Here is a 20970-nt window from a genome sequence, read left to right as displayed (position 1 = left end):
AGCACCCAAGGAAAAAAAGGTTCACCATCACTGATCTAGACATTCCGTTAATTATTTCATAATGAAAATTTGTTGTCTAGAACAATTTAAGAAAAATAAGTGGCAAAGTGGAATTGGAGAAGTTGTTTGATGAATCCAGAGGGGTACTCTAGTTTCAGAACAGAACAAAATAACAGAGTTGAAAGGGACCTTGGAGGTCTTATAGTCCAACCCCTGCTGAAGCATGAAACCCTATACCATTTCAAACAGGTGGTTGTCCAATCTCTTTTTAAAATATTTTAAATCTCTGTTGCAGCACCCATAGCTTCTAGTGGCAAGTCGTTCTACTCATTTATCACTGTCAGGGAATTTCTCCTTAGTTCAAGTTTGCTTCTCTCCTTAATTAGTTTCTATCCATTGCTTCTTGTTCTGCCTTTAGGTGCATTGGAAAATAGGTTGACCCCATCTTCTTTGTGGCAACCCCTTAGATACTGGTTTCCTTAGTTATTCTACCATCCTTCAGATGCTCTTCATAAATGCATAGTACCAGGAGTGGGCAGCAGGCAGGATGGGGTGGAATGCAGTTCCACAGGCAGAAATGAAGCTGTGTGCCCAGCTCCAGCTGGCTATCCTCCCTCCCAATGTCTTCCTCCTCCTTGGAAAACAGCAGGGAGACCAGCACTGGCAGGAGTTGCAGGGGGCCCATTTCCTCCCTCCTCTTTTCTCAACAGCTGACCAGTACCCATTCGCCTAGGTACCCAACCTGAGGCAGGGGGTGACCCAGAAAGGAGAGTGCGGGAAATGCGAAGCAAATTGTCACCCCAGAAAGCGACATTGGTGAGGTTGTAAGTCGAGGGCTTAACAGTTCACTTGAATGATGATGATTGTTCAAGCCACTCCCACCTGGTCACATGGCCGGCAAGCCACTTCTACCCAGTTACATGACCACCAAGCCACACCCACAAAATAAGCCACACCCACAGTGTGACAGTAAAATTTTTGGCTGCCCATTACTGCATAGTATAACATAGAACAAATACATAAGGACAAGATTCAACAGTCCATCCTCATTTAAAAGACACAGGCCACTCTTTTGAAGGCAGCAAAGTTCACTTTTTGGGCAGAGATGACTGCTGGTTTGAGGCCATCTATGTCAAAACTGAACAGTTCTCTCTTAACAGAGGGGGAGGGATATGATATCTCCAGTCTACAAACTTTCCAAGAAGGCTCCACACCAATTTTTACCATTCAAGTGACACCCCTCTCCAAGGACACAGATAAACCTCGCGGTGACCTTAATGACCCACTAAAAGAATGCAAATGACCAGCTGTCTGCAAGGAGTATAAATCCTTCCATTCCCCAGTATCCAGTCAGAGCTGAAGAAGCTTCTTGGATAAGAAGTAAAATGTCTTCAAAGAAAAACCAGAAAGTCCAGTTGCCTCTTGAAAAAGCACAGTTGGGACAGACTGTCAAAGTGATCTTCAGCCAGTCACCATATAATCTATGCCAAGTGATGTTGGGTGAATAAAACAGGATGGAGGGGAACCGATTGATCCCTAGACAACTTGCTACCACTGCTATTCCATTCCTGACAGAGAGCTTTCCGGTCAGTTCAACAAAACAGAATCCTCCATGTCCCTAGATCAGTGATGGTGAACCTTTTTTTCCTCAGGTGCCGAAAGAGTGTGCGTGCGTGCTATCTTGCATGTGCGAGTGCTCACACCTGTAATTCAATGCTGGTGAAGGGCAAAAATAGCTTCCCCTGCCCCCCGGAGGTCCTCTGGAGGCCAGAAATGGCCTGTTCCCCAACTTCTGATGGGCCCAGTAGGCTCGTGTTTTGCCCTCCCCAGGCTCCAAAGGCTTCCCTGGAGCCGTGGGAGGATAAAAATGTCCTTCCCCATCCCCTGGAAGCTCTCTGAAAGCCAAAAACACCCTCCCAGAGTCTCTGTATGAGGCAAAAATCTGCTGTCCAGCACACACATGCACGCTGGAGCTGAGCTAGGGCAACGGCTCGTGTGCCAGCAGATATGGCTTCATGTGTCACCTGTGGCACACGTGCCATAGGTTCACCATCACTGCCCTAGATAGTTTCTTTCATTATTAAACAGCTCTTTACCATTAGGATGTTTTCCTAATGTTAACCCAAAATCTACTTCCTTATAAATTAAACCAATTGTTTCTGTTCCTTCTGGGAGAATTCTCAACATTTCCGTCCTACTATGTGGCAGTCCTTTGGAGACCAGGGAACAGTATCAGTGCCACCAAAACCCCCCCCCGCAAAAAAAACGGCTTTCGGCAACTGCTGGGAAGCCGCGCGGCTGTTTTAAAAGGTGACAGCCGGCCTGGGGGGCTTCCCAGCACCCCCCCGAACCCGGGTTCGGGGGGTGCTGGGAAGCCTCCCAGGCCGGCTGCAACCTTTTAAAACAGCCGCACCGCTTCCCAGCTGTCTCCTGAAGCCGAACACCAAAGCTGAACTTCCGCGTTCGGCTTCAGGAGACAGCTGGGAAGCGGCGCGGCTGTTTTAAAAGGTCGCAGCCGGCCTGGGGGGCTTCCCAGCACCCCCCCAAACCCCAAACCCGGGTTCAGGGGGGTGCTGGGAAGCCCCCGAGGCCGGCTGCGACCTTTTAAAACAGCCGCGCCGCTTCCCAGCTGTCTCCTGAAGCCGAACGGCAAAGCCGAACTTCTGCGTTCGGCTTCGGGAGACGGCTGGGAAGCGGCGCGGCTGTTTTAAAAGGTGACAGCCGGGCTGGGGGGCTTCCCAGCAACCTCCCGAACCGAACCCGGGGTTCAGAAAAATTTTGCCTCTTCTTACGAACTTTTTTCGAGTTACGAACCGGCGTTTGGGAGGCTTCTGGGAAGCCCCGCCGCCCGGCTGTCACCTTTTAAAACAGCCGCGCGGCTTCCCAGCAGTCTCCGAACGCCGGTTCGTAACTCGAAAAAAGTTCGTAAGAAGAGGCAAAATTTTTCTGAACCCCGGGTTCATATCACGAGTTGTTCGTAAGACGAGGGGTTCGTATCTTGAGGTACCACTGTATATTAATGGATAAGCTTGGAAATCACTACCAGAGAAGAATGGGAGCTGTGTTTTCATAATCACACAATTTAGTATTCTTCTCATCAGGTCACCTTATTATAATTTTATTTTAAACCAGCCCCAGTTGCCTTAACATGATAAAGTTTGGGGTGAAACTAAATTAAGTGAATTGTACCTAAAACCCACTGGACTAAAAGTGAACACGCATAGAAAAATCTTAAACATTTTCTTTCCTTTGACTTGGCTTATAAAATGTTTGGAGAATCACAGTGGCAATCTGGAATAATAACAAATAAATATAGAGAAGGAAGAATTTGAGGCAACCAGTGATATGTCTAGTGACCAGAATATAATTATTTTTAGTCAATTATTTTCCTTTTAATTTCCTCTTCTCTTTGAAATCAATAGGAAGTAAAGGTATAAGGCACAATTTGTTTAGTTTAGGAGTTATGCTCAGGTGTCTGAAGTGTGACTTTTACATGTATGTAGAAGCCTAGTGGCTGGTGGCTTGAGATCAGAAAAGGTCTGTTGCTAGAGTTGGATCTTGTTCAGAGAATAAGATTCTTCAGATCTGAGATTCCAGACCTGTTTCAATCCTCTCTTTCAGACAAGTCATCCCAGACTCATTTGACTGCAAAGTTTTCTGAAAATGTAGCAGCTTTCTTTCACATACAACAGGGGTCTCCAACCTTGGCAACTTTCTGACTTGTGGACTTCAACTCCCAGAATTCCTCAGCTGGCTGGCTGAGGAATTCTGGGAGTTGAAGTCCGGGAGTCACAAAGCTGTCAAGATTGGAGGCTTCTGCCACAGAGGAGGAATTTTCACTTCCTTGCTTCTTTATAAACTGCTCCGCTGCCCTTGACTGAAATGGCACTACTAAAATGAGAACCTGCAACCAGCTTTGTTAACCTTTCAGCCTCAGATGTAGAAAAACATTTAAATCCAAGAGAAGCCGGTAAAACAAGATGGACATACCTTTTTATTGCAAATTCCAAATTAAAAAGGTGTACAGTACAAAGGAAATCGGATAAGTCAGATGCTGTTCTTTCAACCTGTTTTTGTTACTTTTAAAATGCATGTTATTTTGTTCCCCCTGCTTCTCCCTTCCCCAAAACACATTTCTCCCATTTGCTGTTGTTATAATAAACCAAGCAAACCTACAGGCTGGGGTTTAAAGATGTGGACAATAAAAACATTTGTGAGATGGTGTTACAAGCAGAATGCAGGAAAAAAAGTATTTGCCCTGATATCTATTTGGGGGGGGGGGGGGGAAAGCTTTTGTGGAGGTTTTACCAGCATTAACCAGACCATCTCATTATATTTTCTTTCCTTTAGTTCATGATTTTGTCACATACACATTTAGAAAACAATGTCCATGTGAACCTCAGGAAATCATTTGAACAGATGTGAATTAAGTTGAGCCTAACAACACCCCTGTGAGGTAGGTAATTACCCATTATACAGATGGGTAAAACTGAGGCACACACAGAGAGCTTAAATAATTTGCCCGAGATCAATCTGCCATTCAGTCACTCATTCACGCAAAGCTGAAAGCAGAAAATCACTAGAATCCTATTAGAGAATTATCAAAGTCTAATACCTGAAAAAGACATTTTCCATTGTTTTACAAAATCATTCTCTCATCATGCCCTCTAGTGCTTTCATTTTCTCTTCCCCACACACTCTCACAAAAACATAAACACACATGTATACCTCCCTATATAAATGCAACATGCAACACATGAGAAATTTTTATATGGATTCATATTTAAGGTGACCCAATTCTAGTACACATTGTATGAATGTTGTCTTGAATTTCTCTCCATCAAAATGTTCTAATTTAGTTCAACACCAGAGTTGAAAATCTCTTTTTTCCCCACTGGTAAATAGAAACTTTAAAAATAATACTTTGCATTCTAGACAGTGGCTGAGTGGACTGTTACCATTAACGGTCCTTTTAAAAGGATTTCTACATACGCTATCTATCCTCATTGGAGATCACAATAATCCTGGTGAACTTTAAAACAGTGAACGCTTAGTTTGCTATTAATGTATCTCCTGCAAAGTCCAATATGTACTGATTTTTTGTAAAGAGGGTGGCAAAACATCAACCCAGTGCTCCTTTCAACAAACACAATACTTGTGTTTAGTGACTGTAAAATTCTTATTGTAGCTAATATGGTAAACTTTGGAAAGAAGACTAGGATTTTTTTTAAAAAACATAGTATGAAAGGGAGAAGGAGATCTACAGACATGTGTGCCACATTCATACAAAACAGGCCTGTTTCAAAGCAAATGTCAGTCTTCAGCAATATCACAAACAGATACACCAAAGTAAATTATATGCAGAAAAAGTTGCTGGCTGTATTCCTCTCAGAAGGACAATTTCCATAAGTCTCATGCAATTCTTCCCAATCATTGTTTGATTCACATTGTTTGATGACAAAATAGGCACTGCAGCAACACAACAGCATACATTTGTTTGTTGACAGAGATGATCTCTACATGGGAGAAGTAGCTCAGAAGAATTTTTATTTTCTGGCCACATATTACAAGTGTTCAAAGAGAGCAAGTGTACCATAAACTGCCTCCCTTGGCAGACTTGGTAAAATATATATTTTTAACACCTGGTTTTCTTTTGCTCTTAACTCCTAGCAAAGCAAGTGCATAAAGCAAGGATGTCTCTTCTCAGCCCTTCAAATAGAAAGCTTAAAAAATTGATTGGAACAAAGAACTTAAGTCTAAGATATTGGCACACTAGATGGATACAGAACTGCACAAGCCAAGGTCTGGGTGTCCACTGACAATCACACAGCTAACATCCTAGCACATTACTGTTCCTGGAGTGTTACTAGTACACAAAGATTAGGGAAAAGGGCAGGGGGAAGCATGAAACAGAGCACTGCAAAACTACCTATTTCCTGTGCCAATGTAAATGCAGCATCCACCTGAGAACCTTCTATATGTGAAAGAGTGATTGCTATGCTGCAAAAGAACACTGGCTTTTCTCAAGAGCATACCTGTCTTAGCAGATAACACTAGACTAGTGCATGAGGCTGAGGTTCATAATGTCATAAGAGACCAGATAGACTTTCAAACCTATTATATTTGTCAACCTAGTATTTAAGCCCTTTCTGTTTATAAACAAAAACTAGCTTGAACCAATTATCTTCATTCACACCCACCACAAGAGGTGATTGTGGACTTTCAGCTTTTTAACAGTTCTTTTTTTCTCTCCATTACTGATTATGGGGAATGCTTCAATGCCTCATAAACACCAAAGCATTTGAAGAGAAAAATATATACAAACCCAGGAATCATGTATATCACTTTTTTCAAAAGGAGTTATGTACACATTGAAACACCTTGTACCATGAAATGTGACCTCCCCAGTTGCATGTAGGAGGCTGTATTTTCCTGATATGCCTATCTGTATCTGATAGTCAAATACTGGTTTCCAAGACACAATATTATATACAGTGGTCCCCCGAGTTTCGCGATCTCGATCATTGCGAAACGCTATATCGCGATTTTTCAACCCGGAAGTAAAAACACCATCTGTGCATGCGTGCCCTTTTTTCTATGGCCACACATGCGTAGATGGCGCCGGGCAGATCAGCTGCTGGGCGGCTTCCCTGGGTCTTCCCCCTCTTGCTGGCGGGAGGGCGAGCGGCGGGCATCAGCGAGGAGTTTGCGTGGGCGGCAGGGAAACCCCAGCGCCGCTTCCCAGCTGAGTCCTGAAGCCAAACGCGGAAGTTCGCTTCAGGACTCAGCTGGGAAGCGGCGCGAGCGAACGGTGTGGGCGGGCGAAGGGCCGGCGCGCGGGCAGGCAGGCGGCGGACAAGCAGCTGGCGGACAAGCGGCGGGCGCGGCAGCAGCGAGGAGTTTGCGTGGGCGGCGGGGAAACCCCAGCGCCGCTTCCCAGCTGAGTCCTGAAGCCAAACACGGAAGTTCGCTTCAGGACTCAGCTGGGAAGCGGCGCGAGCGAACGGCGTGGGCGGGCGAAGGGCCGGCGCGCGGGCAGGCAGGCGGCGGACAAGCGGCGGGCGGACAAGCGGCGGGCGCGGCAGCAGCGAGGAGTTTGCGTGGGCGGCGGGGAAACCCCAGCGCCGCTTCCCAGCTGAGTCCTGAAGCCAAATGCGGAAGTTTGCTTCAGGACTCAGCTGGGAAGCGGCGCGAGCGAACGGCGTGGGCGGGCGAAGGGCGGGCGCGCGGGCAGGCAGGCGGCGGACAAGCGGCGGGCGGACAAGCGGCGGGCGCAGCAGCAGCGAGGAGTTTGCGTGGGCGGCGGGGAAACCCCAGCGCCGCTTCCCAGCTGAGTCCTGAAGCCAAATGCGGAAGTTTGCTTCAGGACTGAGCTGGGAAGCGGCGCGAGCGAACGGCGTGGGCGGGCGAAGGGCGGGCGCGCGGGCAGGCAGGTGGCGGACAAGCGCCGGGCGGACAAGCGGCGGGCACGACAGCAGCGAGGAGTTTGCGTGGGCGGCGGGGAAACCCCAATCTTCGGCTCCTCGCTGCTGCGGCGGAAGTAAAAACACCATCTGCGCATGCGCAGATGGTGTTTTTACTTCCGCACCGCTACTTCGCGAAAAACCGATCATTGCGAGGGGTCCTGGAACCAAGTCTGGCCCAGTTCATTATACCTGAATGTACCCTGTATGACAGGGAATGTTGTAGCTGAGTAACAACGCTCAGTCCTTTGCTTTCCAATTTGTCCCAATCTTTCTGGCCCTTGCTTTTTCCTCTCTTTGAAGCATCAAACCCATAAAGGTTTGTAGAATGTTAATTTAGCAATATTAACTTAGCAATAGTTTCTGTCAGTTTTTCATCAAAGTGTTAATAGTCCAAAACTATACTCAATCTGAAACTGGCCATTACTAAATGCCCATAATATCCACTGGAAAAAAAACCCCAAGAGAACTCGGTATAAATTCTTAGTCTTACTGGCTTATTCCTAATATCTTCTCCTACATTATTATTTATTATTTTTAGAGTTTACATCAAAGGACTTTTTTAAACCTTATAAAGTGAACTACCCAAAAGATCAAACAGATACCTTGGTAAAATAAAACTGGGAATGTTTATTTTGGGCTCTTTGGAGTGTGAGACTACAAAGCTTTCCAAATATGTGATGCTTTGTAAGTTAACAACTGGAATAACTTTCTAAGGAAAATAATTAGGAAGATCGTAATTGATCCATTAAAGTTATTATTGTTCAGTTTGGTTGGCAGGATCTTTCCCAAGGACTCAGGCAGAAAAGGTCTGTTCCCATTATCTCCTATATGTCCTCTTTAATTGAACCAAGACCATCTGCCTACATACAGCTCATATGCATGACTATGGACCTTTCCCAAGAATGATAATGTTCAGATCTTCTCAATTCCTTGGTTACCTGCTCTTGCAATAATACTTGAAACAAATTAAAAACCCAGACAGATTTGTGGAAACTCCCATAATTGTCTCAGGATTAATTCAGTGTATGGTTTTCCCCCCTTTCTTTTTACTCTTTATCAGAAGGTTCAAAAAGAAGACCAAGTGCAAGATGACACAGGGTGCATTATTTTCTGAAACAAAATATTAAAAAGAGAGCAGTACTGGAAATTAAAAAACATTTCAATGTAATTCCTCATAGATAGCAGAATATAACCCCCCCTTGCTATCTAAGCTAAGAAAATTGATTCATTGGGAAATTGCTATGTGATGAGTGCAATGAAGTTAATACTTCTTTTATTGGTGCCTAGTAACCAGAGAACTTGGCTATAAACTGTTCTTCTGGCTGCGTAGTTTTAACAATGTGTCCAATTCTTAGCTACCAAAAATAGGTGGTTTGCCAGCTGTGCCATTTACCAAAGAAGCCTGTAAACCAGAATAGGCACATTTCTCCTTTAATTGTTAACGTAGGCAAGTGATATGCGGACTCAGTCTATTATTGAATCCTCCCCCTCCAATACTCAAATATCAAAAGTCATTCTTGAACAAAATTAGCTGATCACTATGGGAACACATTAGACATTAGTTGTTCAGATCCTTCGTCCATAGTTCCCTCTAAGCTGAGCAGTGACAATCGCTCACTTAAAAATCATCATCAACTCAGAGTTTTCCAAACCTGCCCAGAAGCCAAGAGGGAAAGAGTGAGAGGGAAGGAGAGAGAGAGGAAGAGAGGAAGAGAGAGAAACAGATAGAAAAAAGAGAGGAAGGAAAAGAGAAAGAAAAAGAATGGGAGTAAGGAAGAGAGAAAGAAAATCAAAATCTAGTTTGAAACTAGCTCAACTATTTAAGTGGCATTTTGATATTGATAGAGTTGCCCTATTATGAGCTCACTGTTATAGACACACAGTACAGTATTTTATTTTGAAATTCTCTGAGGCCAAACAGGGGGGGGGGGGGGTTATTTGTTTGTTTGTTTGTTTGTTTGTTTATTTATTATTTCTGTGCCGCCCAGTCCCAAAGGGACTGCTGCTCAGACACTATACTTTTCCGCCCACCCCCCCAAAAAATTAGAGGGAACACTGCCTTCGTCCATCAGATATTTTATATTTGAGAATTCTCTTCCCTTTGTACAATTTTTTATTTTTATTTTGTTTTGTTTTATTTATAATTTATCTATACCAAAGTTAGCTGCAGATAATCCAGTTGTACTGAACTATCAGTGTCATCACATAGACAATCTAAATTCATCACAATCTACCGTAACTCAAACAATCTAATTCATCACTCTTAAAACTATCATGAATCTCATAAAATAATTTTTGAATATTATAGATATAGGATTCTTTATTTTAAAGAGCATTATCAGAATAAGAGTTGAAAAAATAGGTTTCCCCCCTAAATTTACACTAAATGGGAAGCATATTGCAATTTTTTTAGCCATATCTTTTCCTCTTCTGCAGTGGAGGTTGAAAACCTGGTCATAAGATTTATGTCAAATGATAATTTGTTTCCTGCTCATGTCAACCTTACCACCACCACAAAGATGCTAAGTTTCTATCTACAATGATTTCCATAAGAAGACACAGAAAGGTCTAATCCTGCAGTCATATTATTATGAAGGGTTTTCTCCCCTTCTTTTAACCTATTGTATTCCAGTTTAATTCCATTTCTATGTTATTTTATTATTCAAAATTTCCTTCTTCTAGTTTTGGCATTATGACTATTGTATTTGGCCTCTTTTATTGTGCTGGTCATTGACAGTAATTAAATCAAAGGGATGTCAAATTATTTAATTATGAATGCTTATTCATTTCAGTTTGCATTGGATATCTCCCATATAGGTTGTTTTCATTCCTTTTCATTACATCATTCATTCGCTCGGAAGATAATCCCTCAAAGAGATTATTTTTGATATTTCAATTTTTAAAAAAGAAAGGAATTTATAAACAAGTGGACTAAATGTAATGTTATTTTTATTAAATTAATTTTTAGCAAAACTGTTTTGACCATTTCTGGCCATGGGGAAGGTAGTGGAGTGAAACAAAGGGATTTAAAAACCAATGTTATAATAATTAAATTTACATTTTCAAATGTTTCCTAGTGGGTTTGAGATTCATTTGACTCCTAGTTTGGACCATGTTTTTCTAAAAAGTATTGTCTGTTTTGCTGAAATAATAAGTTCCTTTCTCTTTTATCTCATTAAAAAATGTTCAGGTATACCTTTATATAATGTTCATATATCTCAATAGACATTATAGGCTGATTAATTTTTAAAGATGATTTCCAAACTGTAATGCTGATATATAAAAATACGAGAGTGAGGCTCCTAATCTCAGTGAAATCTGGTTAATTGGGATAACTGATTAAAGAAATCTAAAATTAAAGAAACTTAAAGAAACGTTGTGCAGAAACTGGAAAAAACTGTTAATTTTAGTTAGGACATAGTTCACAGTTTGGAAGCTTTTTCTTAACAGGTTTTTTCTTAAGCAAAGCTTGAGTAATATAAGAAAATTCAAGTATTCTTAAATAATAAACAAATATAAATATGGATTTCGGGCATTTCTACTAAAATTTGCTTAATAAAATTTGATAGCACAAACACTATATGTGCCAAGCTTTTCATATGGAACAGTAGTCCAGCTGAATAATAAATATGACATTTAGCCAAATCTTGCATAGAGTGGTCAAAATGTATTGCACCTCAGAACCCAAATACAATCTAAGTAGTTTTGTAAATACATTTTTGCAATAAAGCTTTTGAGAGGATATTTTCCTCTGAAGGGATGTAAAATTGACATATCTGAAAAGTGGAAAAGAAAAAAAATATTTTTAGAGAAATAGAAAATTAAATATGGACAGCGGCATAAGCCAGAAGCCACTCTATTTAATTTTTTGTAGTCCTTTGTCATGTACAAAAAGGCATGCCAGTAAAATAAAATGATATATTACAGTATTTATATTATTGTCTTAAAAAGTTCAGTCACACCTTTCAGCTCTTGTTGTTATTGTGCTGTTTACAATGTTGCCTGTACAAATGCATGTAATTTTATCATACATATTTTATGAGTAGCTGGGATAAAACCTAAGAAGAAAGAAATGTTTTGCTCCTTGTGGTATCTGGTACAGCAGGATTATTCCACTGATGTTGTGTTAGCTAGATTATGCATTTTTTAAAAACTCAACTTGGCACAGATATCTATCAAATGGCTTACTTTCTGATTAACCTTGTAATAGGTATCTAAGTTGCAAAATTCTGAATGTCAAGCATCTGCCACTAAACTAAAAGGCATTGCTAACTTTCTTAGCTTTCTTTTGATTTTGGAATATTTTAAATCTTTTTTGTAAAAGAAATATTTTTTGCCCTTTTATAGATAAAACTGTTTTGGTCCACATTCAAACAGTGTCCTTCACCATGTTGCAGAAATTCAACATATTTCTTTACAGCCTTCTGCAAACTTTTTTTTTAAGCTGTATGGTTGAACAATCTTGACTATAGTGCAATACAGACATTGACCCAAGAACGATTCCATAAATCTGTGCCCTTAGAAGATAAATTATTATGAGGATCAATTTATTAAAAGGGGACATAATGGACATTTTAAAAAAAGAATGAAACATGCCAAAGTATTTCTTAGAAACATAAATGTTAGTTCCCCTCCCTTTAGAATTCTCATCATGTTAGAGTTAAGACTAGTTGAGAGGTAGCTCATCATCCCTCCCTGAATATGCAGGACCATTAAAATTACCACCATAGAACAATATGGGATGAAATGTAGAACTGGTGAAGGCACATGTCAAGTATGACACTTTTCCTCTCAGTGCTGTATCCATGTCACACTGCTACTTTGCTCACCAAAAGTAGGGTGTTGTATTAATAGAAGTTTAAACTACTTTCATAATTATTTAAAATATTTTTGGTTTGCTTTCCTTAGGGGAAAAATGCAGCTCAAAGAATCGGCAAAAACCATGTAGCCGCAGCAAACTCTCACTGAAAGAACAAATCCACTTGTGCCGAGTACATTTCTCACATCACAGCACTCCAAGAGAGCGCAACGTTTTGCCAGGAAATATGGCACACAATGCTGTAAACTCCTCCTCTGCAAAAAGATTGCTTTACATAACTGCCAAAATGTGTCTTTGAGAGATAATATCTTGTTTTCTACAGTGCTTATTTTCTAACAGAAAAAAGTGCATATGGCAGAATGGATACTGAATTGTAAATATTGCAGGATACAGAACTGCTTGGTGAGTTTTCTTGAAGCCCTAATGTTCCAGATATTGAGATTGTACTACAACCACTTCCTGAAATGGAAGGGTGCTAGAGCAGCATTTTGGTGTGGATTTGGGGAGTTACTTTTGAAAAGTGGAAAAGAAGTTGACTGCATGAAGCGTATAAAAATACACATAAACTCCTGGATGGGTTTCACTTTTCTCCTCTTGTGGGAGTGCACATGGAAAGATTAACACTTAGAAACTAGGTGAAGAGCATAATCATAGCTAAGAGTAACTCTCCAAATACAGTGTGCCGTAGTCAGTGGAGTGCCTCAAATATATGGCTTAACACACGGCCTGGACAGCATATTGAGTGTCTTGTGGTTTTATGATTCCTCATGCATGATTCCTGATCACAGCATGCCATCATGCAAATCATTTCTATGCATTGAAACGAGCACAATTTTATTTAATTTATTTTTGGAATCAGCCTGAGCGAGTTTGGCAAACTGAAAATACCTGATTACCCCCATCTCTCACAAACCATGGTGACGCCCATAGAATAAAAAGTATGCAGATAATAAGTACGAAAGAAACAATGATGATTAAATGATATGGGCTAAATACGTGTCATTTCATTTCAGCTTTTTGTTGATGCTCTACTTGTTTGTTTTTTTCTCCTTCTGTTTTTTTTTTTTGCTGCTTAAACTAAAGGTCAAGTATGAAAATCTAGTTTTGCACGAACTAAACAACCCTTTAAGTGATATTTTTCCAGATTTCCTTTCAATAAAATGAAAAAAAAATCAATTTTTTGCTGCTTTGGAAAAAAAATATGAATCCTCAAGCAGCAGTTTTTTTCCCTCCTTGCTAAGCGGACCCTGTAAGCCCTCTGGATCACCACTGCAGAGACCTCCTCCTGCTTGCGCCGTAACGTGGTGGTGATGGGCTCATAAGACACTTTGGAAGGATTAGAAGCCAGAAATCTCTCTTCCATCTGTTGCCTCAAGATGTCTAGTTCACCGCTGTCACCCAGTACACGCTTGGTAAAGGCAAAGAGAATGTCTAGACAATGGATTCTGTCCCCACTGACCATTGGCAGATCCATGGCAATGAGTTCAATGGTGTTGGGCTTAGGAACACGAAGAGGGTGCTCCAAAGCATCTGCAAAGTCTGCCAACTTGCAATATTCAATGAACTGAGTAGCATGAGGATCAAACTTCTCCCAGATCTCATAGAAGGTTTCAAAGTCATCTTCACTCAGAGGCAGTGTTCTCTCTAAATTTTTTTGGGGGTGGGCGGAAAAGTATAGTGTCTGAGCGGCAGTCCCTTCGGGACTGGGCGACACAGAAATAATAATAAAATTTCCCTCTCGGCTTCAGGGCAGGTTTGGAAAACTCTGAGTTGATGATGATTTTTAAGTGAGCGATTGCTCACTGCTCAGCTTAGAGGGAACTATGCTCAGAGGATCAGCGCTTTCCTCTGTAGCCACACTGAAGTTCTCTAGGATGATGGCAATGTACATATTTACCACAATCAGAAAGGAGATGATGATATAGCTAACAAAGAAAAAGATCCCTACGGAAGGATTCCCACAGTCACCTTTAAAGCCACTCCCAGGATGTTCCTTATCCAAATCACAGTCTGGAGGACGATTGAGGATGGGTAAGAGCAACCCATCCCATCCAGCTGAGGTAGTGACCTGGAATAAGCATATCATGCTGTTGCCGAAAGTCTCAAAGTTGAACATGTCATCAATACCAGCCTCATGCTTGACGTAAGCGAAGTTTGACATTCCAAAGATGGAAAAGATGAACATCACTAAAAAGAGCAGGAGGCCAATGTTGAACAAGGCAGGCAAAGACATCATTAAGGCAAAAAGCAAGGTGCGGATCCCTTTAGCTCCTTTGATCAGGCGCAGGATTCGACCAATACGGGCCAGGCGGATGACTCTGAAGAGAGTTGGTGACACAAAATATTTCTCTATGATTTCTGCCAAAAACATACCTTTAAAAATATTGAAGAGAGAAAAGAGAGTTACAATTGTGTCCAGTCGTCTCACATTCTTTCTTCAGAAGCAATGGAAATAATGGGCAAATTTAAGAGACAATACATGAGACTAAGAAAATCACAGCTTGTTTTAAAAGAGACCATCTATTGGTCAATGGGTCCTTTTGGTAATTTATTATTTATTTATTATTTATTAATTGGATTTGTATGCCTCCCCTCTCCGAGGACTTGGGGCGGCTCACAACATATCAAAAACAATATATCATATACCGTATTTTCCGGCGTATAAGACGACTGGGTGTATAAGACGACCCCCTAACTTTTCCAGTTAAAATATAGAATTTGGCAATAAATGTGTAATAGATGCAGAAGAATGTGAGTGGTTTTGCAGCTAAGGGTTCATTTGTTGTTCATATTTTGGGGCTTAGTGACAATTTTGTGGGGGGCTGGAAGAGCTATTCAAGGTTTCTTAAAATGTATGGCGAGGTGAAAGTTCCCCCAAGCATTTGCACCTTAAGACCTCTCTAATCTTCCCATTGCCTCTTCCACTGTATGCCTGAAATCAGAAGAAATGCTTAAAATTTCCACCAAGTGACATGTTAAAATTATTACAATTTTCTGTGCAATACTTCTTAGATTACTGCAGGTCAGACAATAGAAAGAAGCGGCAGATAGCTGGCGAGGCGCCGGCTAGAGGGCTGGACCCCGCTGCTTTGCCGCCGCTCCCGCCGCCACCTTTGCTCTCCATCTGCTGAGGGAATGTTGGAGAAAGGCGGGGTGGGGAGAGAGAGAGAGCGCGCGAGAGAGGTGTAGAGGCGGGAGAATCCAGGCGAAAGAGCGAATTAGCAAAGAGTGGAGGAGAAAGCGATCAATTCAGGGGTAAGTTTGGAAGGGGAAAAAAACAGGAGCCCCGGATCGTCCATCTCTCTCTCTCTCCGCCGACGCGCCTTCCCCTTTGCCTCCTTGCGTAATGGAAAGTTGAGCCTGCCTTAGCTCCTTCGACCACTCCGGCAGGCGTCGCGCGTTGGAGCCGAGCTCATTCGCCAAGGGAAGGGAAAGAGGGGGGGAAGGGGAAGCAAAGAGTGCGCCTGCGGAATCCCAGCAGGGCTTGACTCGAATTAGGGTTGGGAATCAAGCGACTAGCGACCGAAGGTAATTAAGTCCGCGCACCGTCCCCGTCCTCCCCACATTTTTGCTTCCCTCCCGCTTTGGCAAGAGATAAATCTCACGCGCGCAGCGTTTGGCATCTTCCTGGCGTTTTTGGCTGGCTGGCTCGTTCTCGGGTTGTGTGTGTGTGTGTGTGTGTGTGTGTGTGTGTTTGGTTGGTTGTTTTTTTGTACCCTTTTTGTACTGTGGAATCAGTATCCGGCATATAAGACGACCCCCCACTTTGGAAAAGATTTTCAGGGGTTAAAAAGTTGTCTTATACGCCGGAAAATACGGTATATATCTAAATATCCAATTAATATAACTACAAAACTTTAAAAAACTCTAATAAGATTTTAAATCATTCATTGCCATTCAGTAATTGCAATTCAATTATTACAGGTAATTCTCAACTAATGACCGGTTGTTTGGGGAGCGTTCAAAATTAAGACCTGCCTGAAAAATGGGACCCAGATCTAAAGTCGCAGCCATCTGACTGCACTTTAGGTGCTCAGCAACACACCTGCACTTAAACTGGAATGTGACCACATTTTAGGACACTTTTGCCAAAAATTGGTGCTTACTTCCAGTTTTCTGCAAAAGCATCCTCATAGCAAACAGTGGGTTCACACTTATGACCATGGTGTTTCACTAAGTGAACACTACAAAAATGTAAAATCATGTTGGTCACATATTACTGGCCAATTTTATGACTGTTATACAGTAACTCGTGACTGTAATAGGTAGGCTCTGTTAAAGTTGTAACATGAGGACTACCTGTAAAGCCCAATGCCAAATATTCAAAACAAATAAAATAAATAAATTATTTCACTCCCTTAGTTGGCTATAAAAGAACTAATTAATGATAGAAAGAACCAACATTTCAGCTCTTAAAGTAAAGTAGTATAATCCAGAATACATTAGTGTCCATAAAGAGCAAAGGTTTTCCCCTGCCCGGTTGTATCCAACCCTAGAAGGTGGTGCTCATCTCTGCTTTTTATTTGAGGAAGACATTTTTATGGTTATGTGGCCAGAAGGACTATGCACTGAAGCACATGAAATGCTGCTACTTTTCCAGTGGTAGCTATTTATCTGTTTGCATTTTGCAAACACCTGCTAGATGGGCAGGAGCTGGGGCAAGTAACAAGAGCTCACCCTGTCACTCCACTTGTACTTTCTGACTGACAAGCTTGGCATCTTTAACTGCTGAATTATTTCACTCCCTTAGTTGGCTATAAAAGAACTGATTAATGAAAGAAAGAACCAACATTTCAGCTCTTAATCAGTTTCAGTTTCACTATTAAAAAGTTCGCATTTTCATTTTGATGTTTGCAATTGAACGTTAGAATTGTCCATTTCTCCAGGCACTTTGATTACTGTGCTAGATACATGAAGATATGTCTGTGTACTTACCTACAATGGAGAGTATCACAACCACAAAATCAAAAATATTCCATCCAATAGTGAAATAATAGTGGCGTAAGGCAAACATTTTCAGCACACACTCGCAAGTGAAAAAGATAATAAAGACCAAATTGATCCAGTAGAGGATATCCTCCATCTCTTTGCTTTGAGTATCGGTTTCAACCATCATAGTCACCATGTTGAGACAGATGAGCAGCATTATTACTATATCGAAGGCTTGCTGGGTGACAAAGTTGAAGACAGCGCCTTGGATTCTGTTCTATTATACAGAGAAAACATGTGCATCAACATTGTGAAATACAGTGATACCTTGTCTTACAAACTTAATTGGTTCTGGGACGAGGTTCTTTTTTTTTTTTTAAATAATTTTTATTACAAATATATACACATTTACATACAATATATGTTTTATATTAATACAAGGCTAAATCAACGCGTAACAAATAAACGGACAAACAAACATGACAAAGAAACAAACAAACAAAAAGAAAATATTCTTTAAAAAATCTAATTGCTTATTTAAGTACATTAATAACAATAACTATTCACTTAGCATATTTTATAATATTTGTACTTGTATTCCCTTCAGGAGGTAAGTTTTGAATGATTTTTAATTTTAAATTATTTTCTGGTGAAGTATGTTGTGTCCTCAGCATATACCATTTTCTCTTGTAGGTTGTCACTGTTCTTTAAATCATTTAATTCTTTCTTATCCGCCTTCTTTCATTCATATTTAATTTCTTTAATATCATACAGATCTTTCTTTATAAAAAGTTTTTTTGTATATATGTCTTTTGTATTTTTTTTCTATGTAATAAAAAGGATATAAAGTATTGTTAATTTGATTTTTTCTTTTGAATTTTATTTCTTTTCTTAAACCAGTTATAAAGATGTATCCAGGTTTTATCGTGTTCGGAATCCTCTTTGTTTTTTAATTTAATTGTTAATGGGACGAGGTTCTTAAGGTGAAAAGTTTGTAAGCAGAAACAATGCTTCCCATAGGCATCAATGGAAAAGTGATTAATGTGTACAAGTTCAAAATTCACCCCTTTTGCCAGCCAAAGCGCCAATTTTTGCGCTGCTGGGATTTCCCTGAGGCTCTCCTCCATGGGAAACCCCACCTCCGGACTTCTGTGTTTTTGCAATGCTGCAGGGGAATCCCAGCATTGCAAAAATGAGCGCTTTGCTGGCAATGAAAGTCTGGAGGTGGGGTTTCCCAGCGAAGGGAGCATCAGTGAAAACGCAGCATCGCAAAAAACCCCCAAGTCCTCAAAACCCCACCTCCGGACCTCTGTGTTTTTGCGAAGCTGCAATTTCACTGAGGCTCACCTCACTGGGAAACTCCACTTCTGGACGTCTGTTGCCAGCGAAGCGCCTGTTTTTGTGGTGCTGGGATTCCCCTGCAGCATCACAACAACACGGAAGTCAGGAGGTGGGGTTTCCCATGGAGGGGAGCCTCAGGGGAATCCCAGCAGCACAAAAACGGGTGCTTCGCTGGCAATGGAAGTCCGGAGGCGGGGCTTCCCATAGGCGGTGGTGGGTTTGTAAGGTGAAAATAGTTTGTAAGAAGAGGCAAAAAAATCTTAAACCCCGGGTTTGTATCTCGAAAAGTTTGTATGACGAGGTGTTTGTAAGGCAAGGTATCACTGTATTCAGTATACCTTTGGTACTATCCAATTAAAGATTTTAATAAGACGGCAACAGAGACGTTTTTTCCTCCCATTTTGAAGGGATGCTTAAAGGCAGATTGAAAAATGTTCAGTCAGCGTGGTATTTAATGAAGCTTAGCTGCATATAAGTACATATAAGATTATAGTATGATTAACTTCACACTTTTTGTGATGCTGCTATTTTCCTGAGGCTCCCCTTGCTGGGATTCCCTTCATTTTTGCCGGTGCTGTTTTGAATCCCAATGAGGGGAGCCTCAGGGAAATCACAGCAGCACAAAAACGGGCACTTCGCTGCCAACAGAAGTCTGGAGGTGGGGTTTCCCAGGGAGGGGAGCCTCAGGGGAATCCTAGCAGTGCAAGAATGGGTGCTTCGGCTGGCAACATTACTCCGGAGGCAGGAATTTCCAGCGGCGTAAGGCAAAAGGGGTGAGTTTTGGGCTTGCATGCATTATTCGCTTTTACATTGATTCCTATAGGAAACATTGTTTCATCTTACGAACTTTTCACCTTATGAACCTCATCACAGAATGAATTAAGTTTGTAAGACGAGTTACCACTGTATTTGTAAATTGGGAAAAACCAGTCTCACTTGAGGACAATAGGATTTTTAAATTAGAAGAGGAAAACACAATGGGCAATTACAATTACAATTTAAACATAGTTATTAAATTTATTGGCACTAATAACCACGACAATCCCAAATGAGAGGACTAGGGGACACAAGAAATGAACATTAGTATGGAAAGCACCAAGACTGATTGTGACTGGAGAAAATACAATCCGGTATGCTTACATAGGAATCAATCATTGGAAAAAGGAATACAATATAAAGATTTTGGAACAGGGATAGATAAGAAAAGAAAAGACTCGTGCGGGTGGTTCATAATAAAAATAGAAACCACAAAAATAAAACCCATACACAAGAGTATATTTTGGTCATATTATCAGGAGTTTGAAAAATTGGAATTACCAAATTCCCTAAGACAGTAGTAAACATGTTTGTGCAATTGGCTGAAGAAATTGCAAAAACTCTCATGGTAAAGAACTGTTTTTTTTATGTAGAAGAACAAATATGGGAGAACAATGGCCTTGGGAAACTCGAGAATTGAATCATGATATAGTTGTCCAAATGTGGAAAATGTAAAACTATAAAATTTACAAAATGGAAAGAAGGGAAAGAGAAAAGAGAAACGCCCCCACCCGGCAGGCCTGGGGGCTCTGAACGCTAACATCTTGTCACAGCCGAATTGTGAGTGTTTAATATGGGTTTCTGTGTGACTGGATATTATACAGTGTTTCATAATGAGTTTTACTGTTTTGGGGTATTTTCTTTTCTTTTCTTTCTTTCTTTATTTTGTCCTATACAAATTGAAAGTTAAAGAGAATAAAAACATGTAGTAGTAAATCTGTGGAGAAGGGCGGCATACAAATCCAATTAATAATAATAATAATAATAATAATAATAATAATAATAATAATATCAGGGAAAGGATGGAAGAAAAGATATGAGAATAGAATATGTCAATGAAGAATAGAGGAAAAGATATATGAATGGAAGAAAAGATATATAGATATAGCAGGGGCAATTGGACAGGGGACGGAAGGCACACTAGTGCACTTATGTACGCCCTTTACTGACCTCTTAGGAACATAGTGAGGTCAATTATGGATATTCTAAGGGAAAATGTTGGGGGTTGACACCACAGAGTCAGGTAATGTGTTCCATGCTTCGACAACTCGATTGCTAAAGTCAATTTTTTTACAGTCAAGTTTGGAGCGGTTGATATTAAGTTTGAACCTGTTGCGTGCTCTTGTGTTCTTGTGGCTGAAGCTGAAGTAGTCGTTGGCAGGCAGGATGTTGCAGCATATGATCTTGTGGGCAATACTTAGATCATGTTTAAGGCATTGTAGTTCTAGGCTTTCTAGATCCAGTATTGTAACTCTATTTTCGTAGGGTATTCTGTTTCGAGTGGTGGAGTGAAGCGCTCTTCTGGTGAAGTATCGTTGAACATTTTTCGAGGGTGTTGATGTCTGAGATGTGATATGGGTTCCAGACAGATGAGCTGTA

The 20970-nt window shown here is 41.0% G+C and overlaps 1 protein-coding gene across 1 annotated transcript; it reads right to left on the bottom strand.

Moving 5' to 3' along the window:
• Positions 1-11161: 11161 nt before the first annotated feature.
• Positions 11162-17449, bottom strand: LOC139159456 (sodium channel protein type 8 subunit alpha-like). The gene is made up of 4 exons (XM_070736775.1): positions 17221-17449; positions 14089-14658; positions 13553-13929; positions 11162-11242 (listed from the first exon to the last, which is right to left on the bottom strand). The coding sequence occupies exons 1-4, from the start codon at positions 17429-17431 to the stop codon at positions 11162-11164; spliced, it is 1239 nt and encodes a 412-aa protein (XP_070592876.1). The 5' UTR covers positions 17432-17449.
• Between the last annotated feature and the right edge of the window lie 3521 nt (positions 17450-20970).

The sequence above is a fragment of the Erythrolamprus reginae genome, chromosome 2, assembly GCF_031021105.1.
Source record: "Erythrolamprus reginae isolate rEryReg1 chromosome 2, rEryReg1.hap1, whole genome shotgun sequence".
Lineage (NCBI taxonomy): Eukaryota > Metazoa > Chordata > Lepidosauria > Squamata > Dipsadidae > Erythrolamprus > Erythrolamprus reginae.
This window is presented reverse-complemented; position numbering and strand designations above follow the sequence as displayed.

What these genes read in the sequence shown, in the direction of transcription:
- LOC139159456 (XM_070736775.1), bottom strand. Translation starts at nt 17,431, where the DNA reads ATGCTGCTCATCTGTCTCAACATGGTGACTATGATGGTTGAAACCGAT. An exon ending in AGTTCCCTCTAAGCTGAGCA is followed by an intron (nt 13,930 to 14,088) that starts GTGAGCAATCGC and finishes AAAAAAATTTAG; the next exon opens with AGAGAACACTGCCTCTGAGT. An exon ending in AGGAGGAGGTCTCTGCAGTG is followed by an intron (nt 11,243 to 13,552) that starts GTGATCCAGAGG and finishes TCCACTTTTCAG; the next exon opens with ATATGTCAATTTTACATCCC.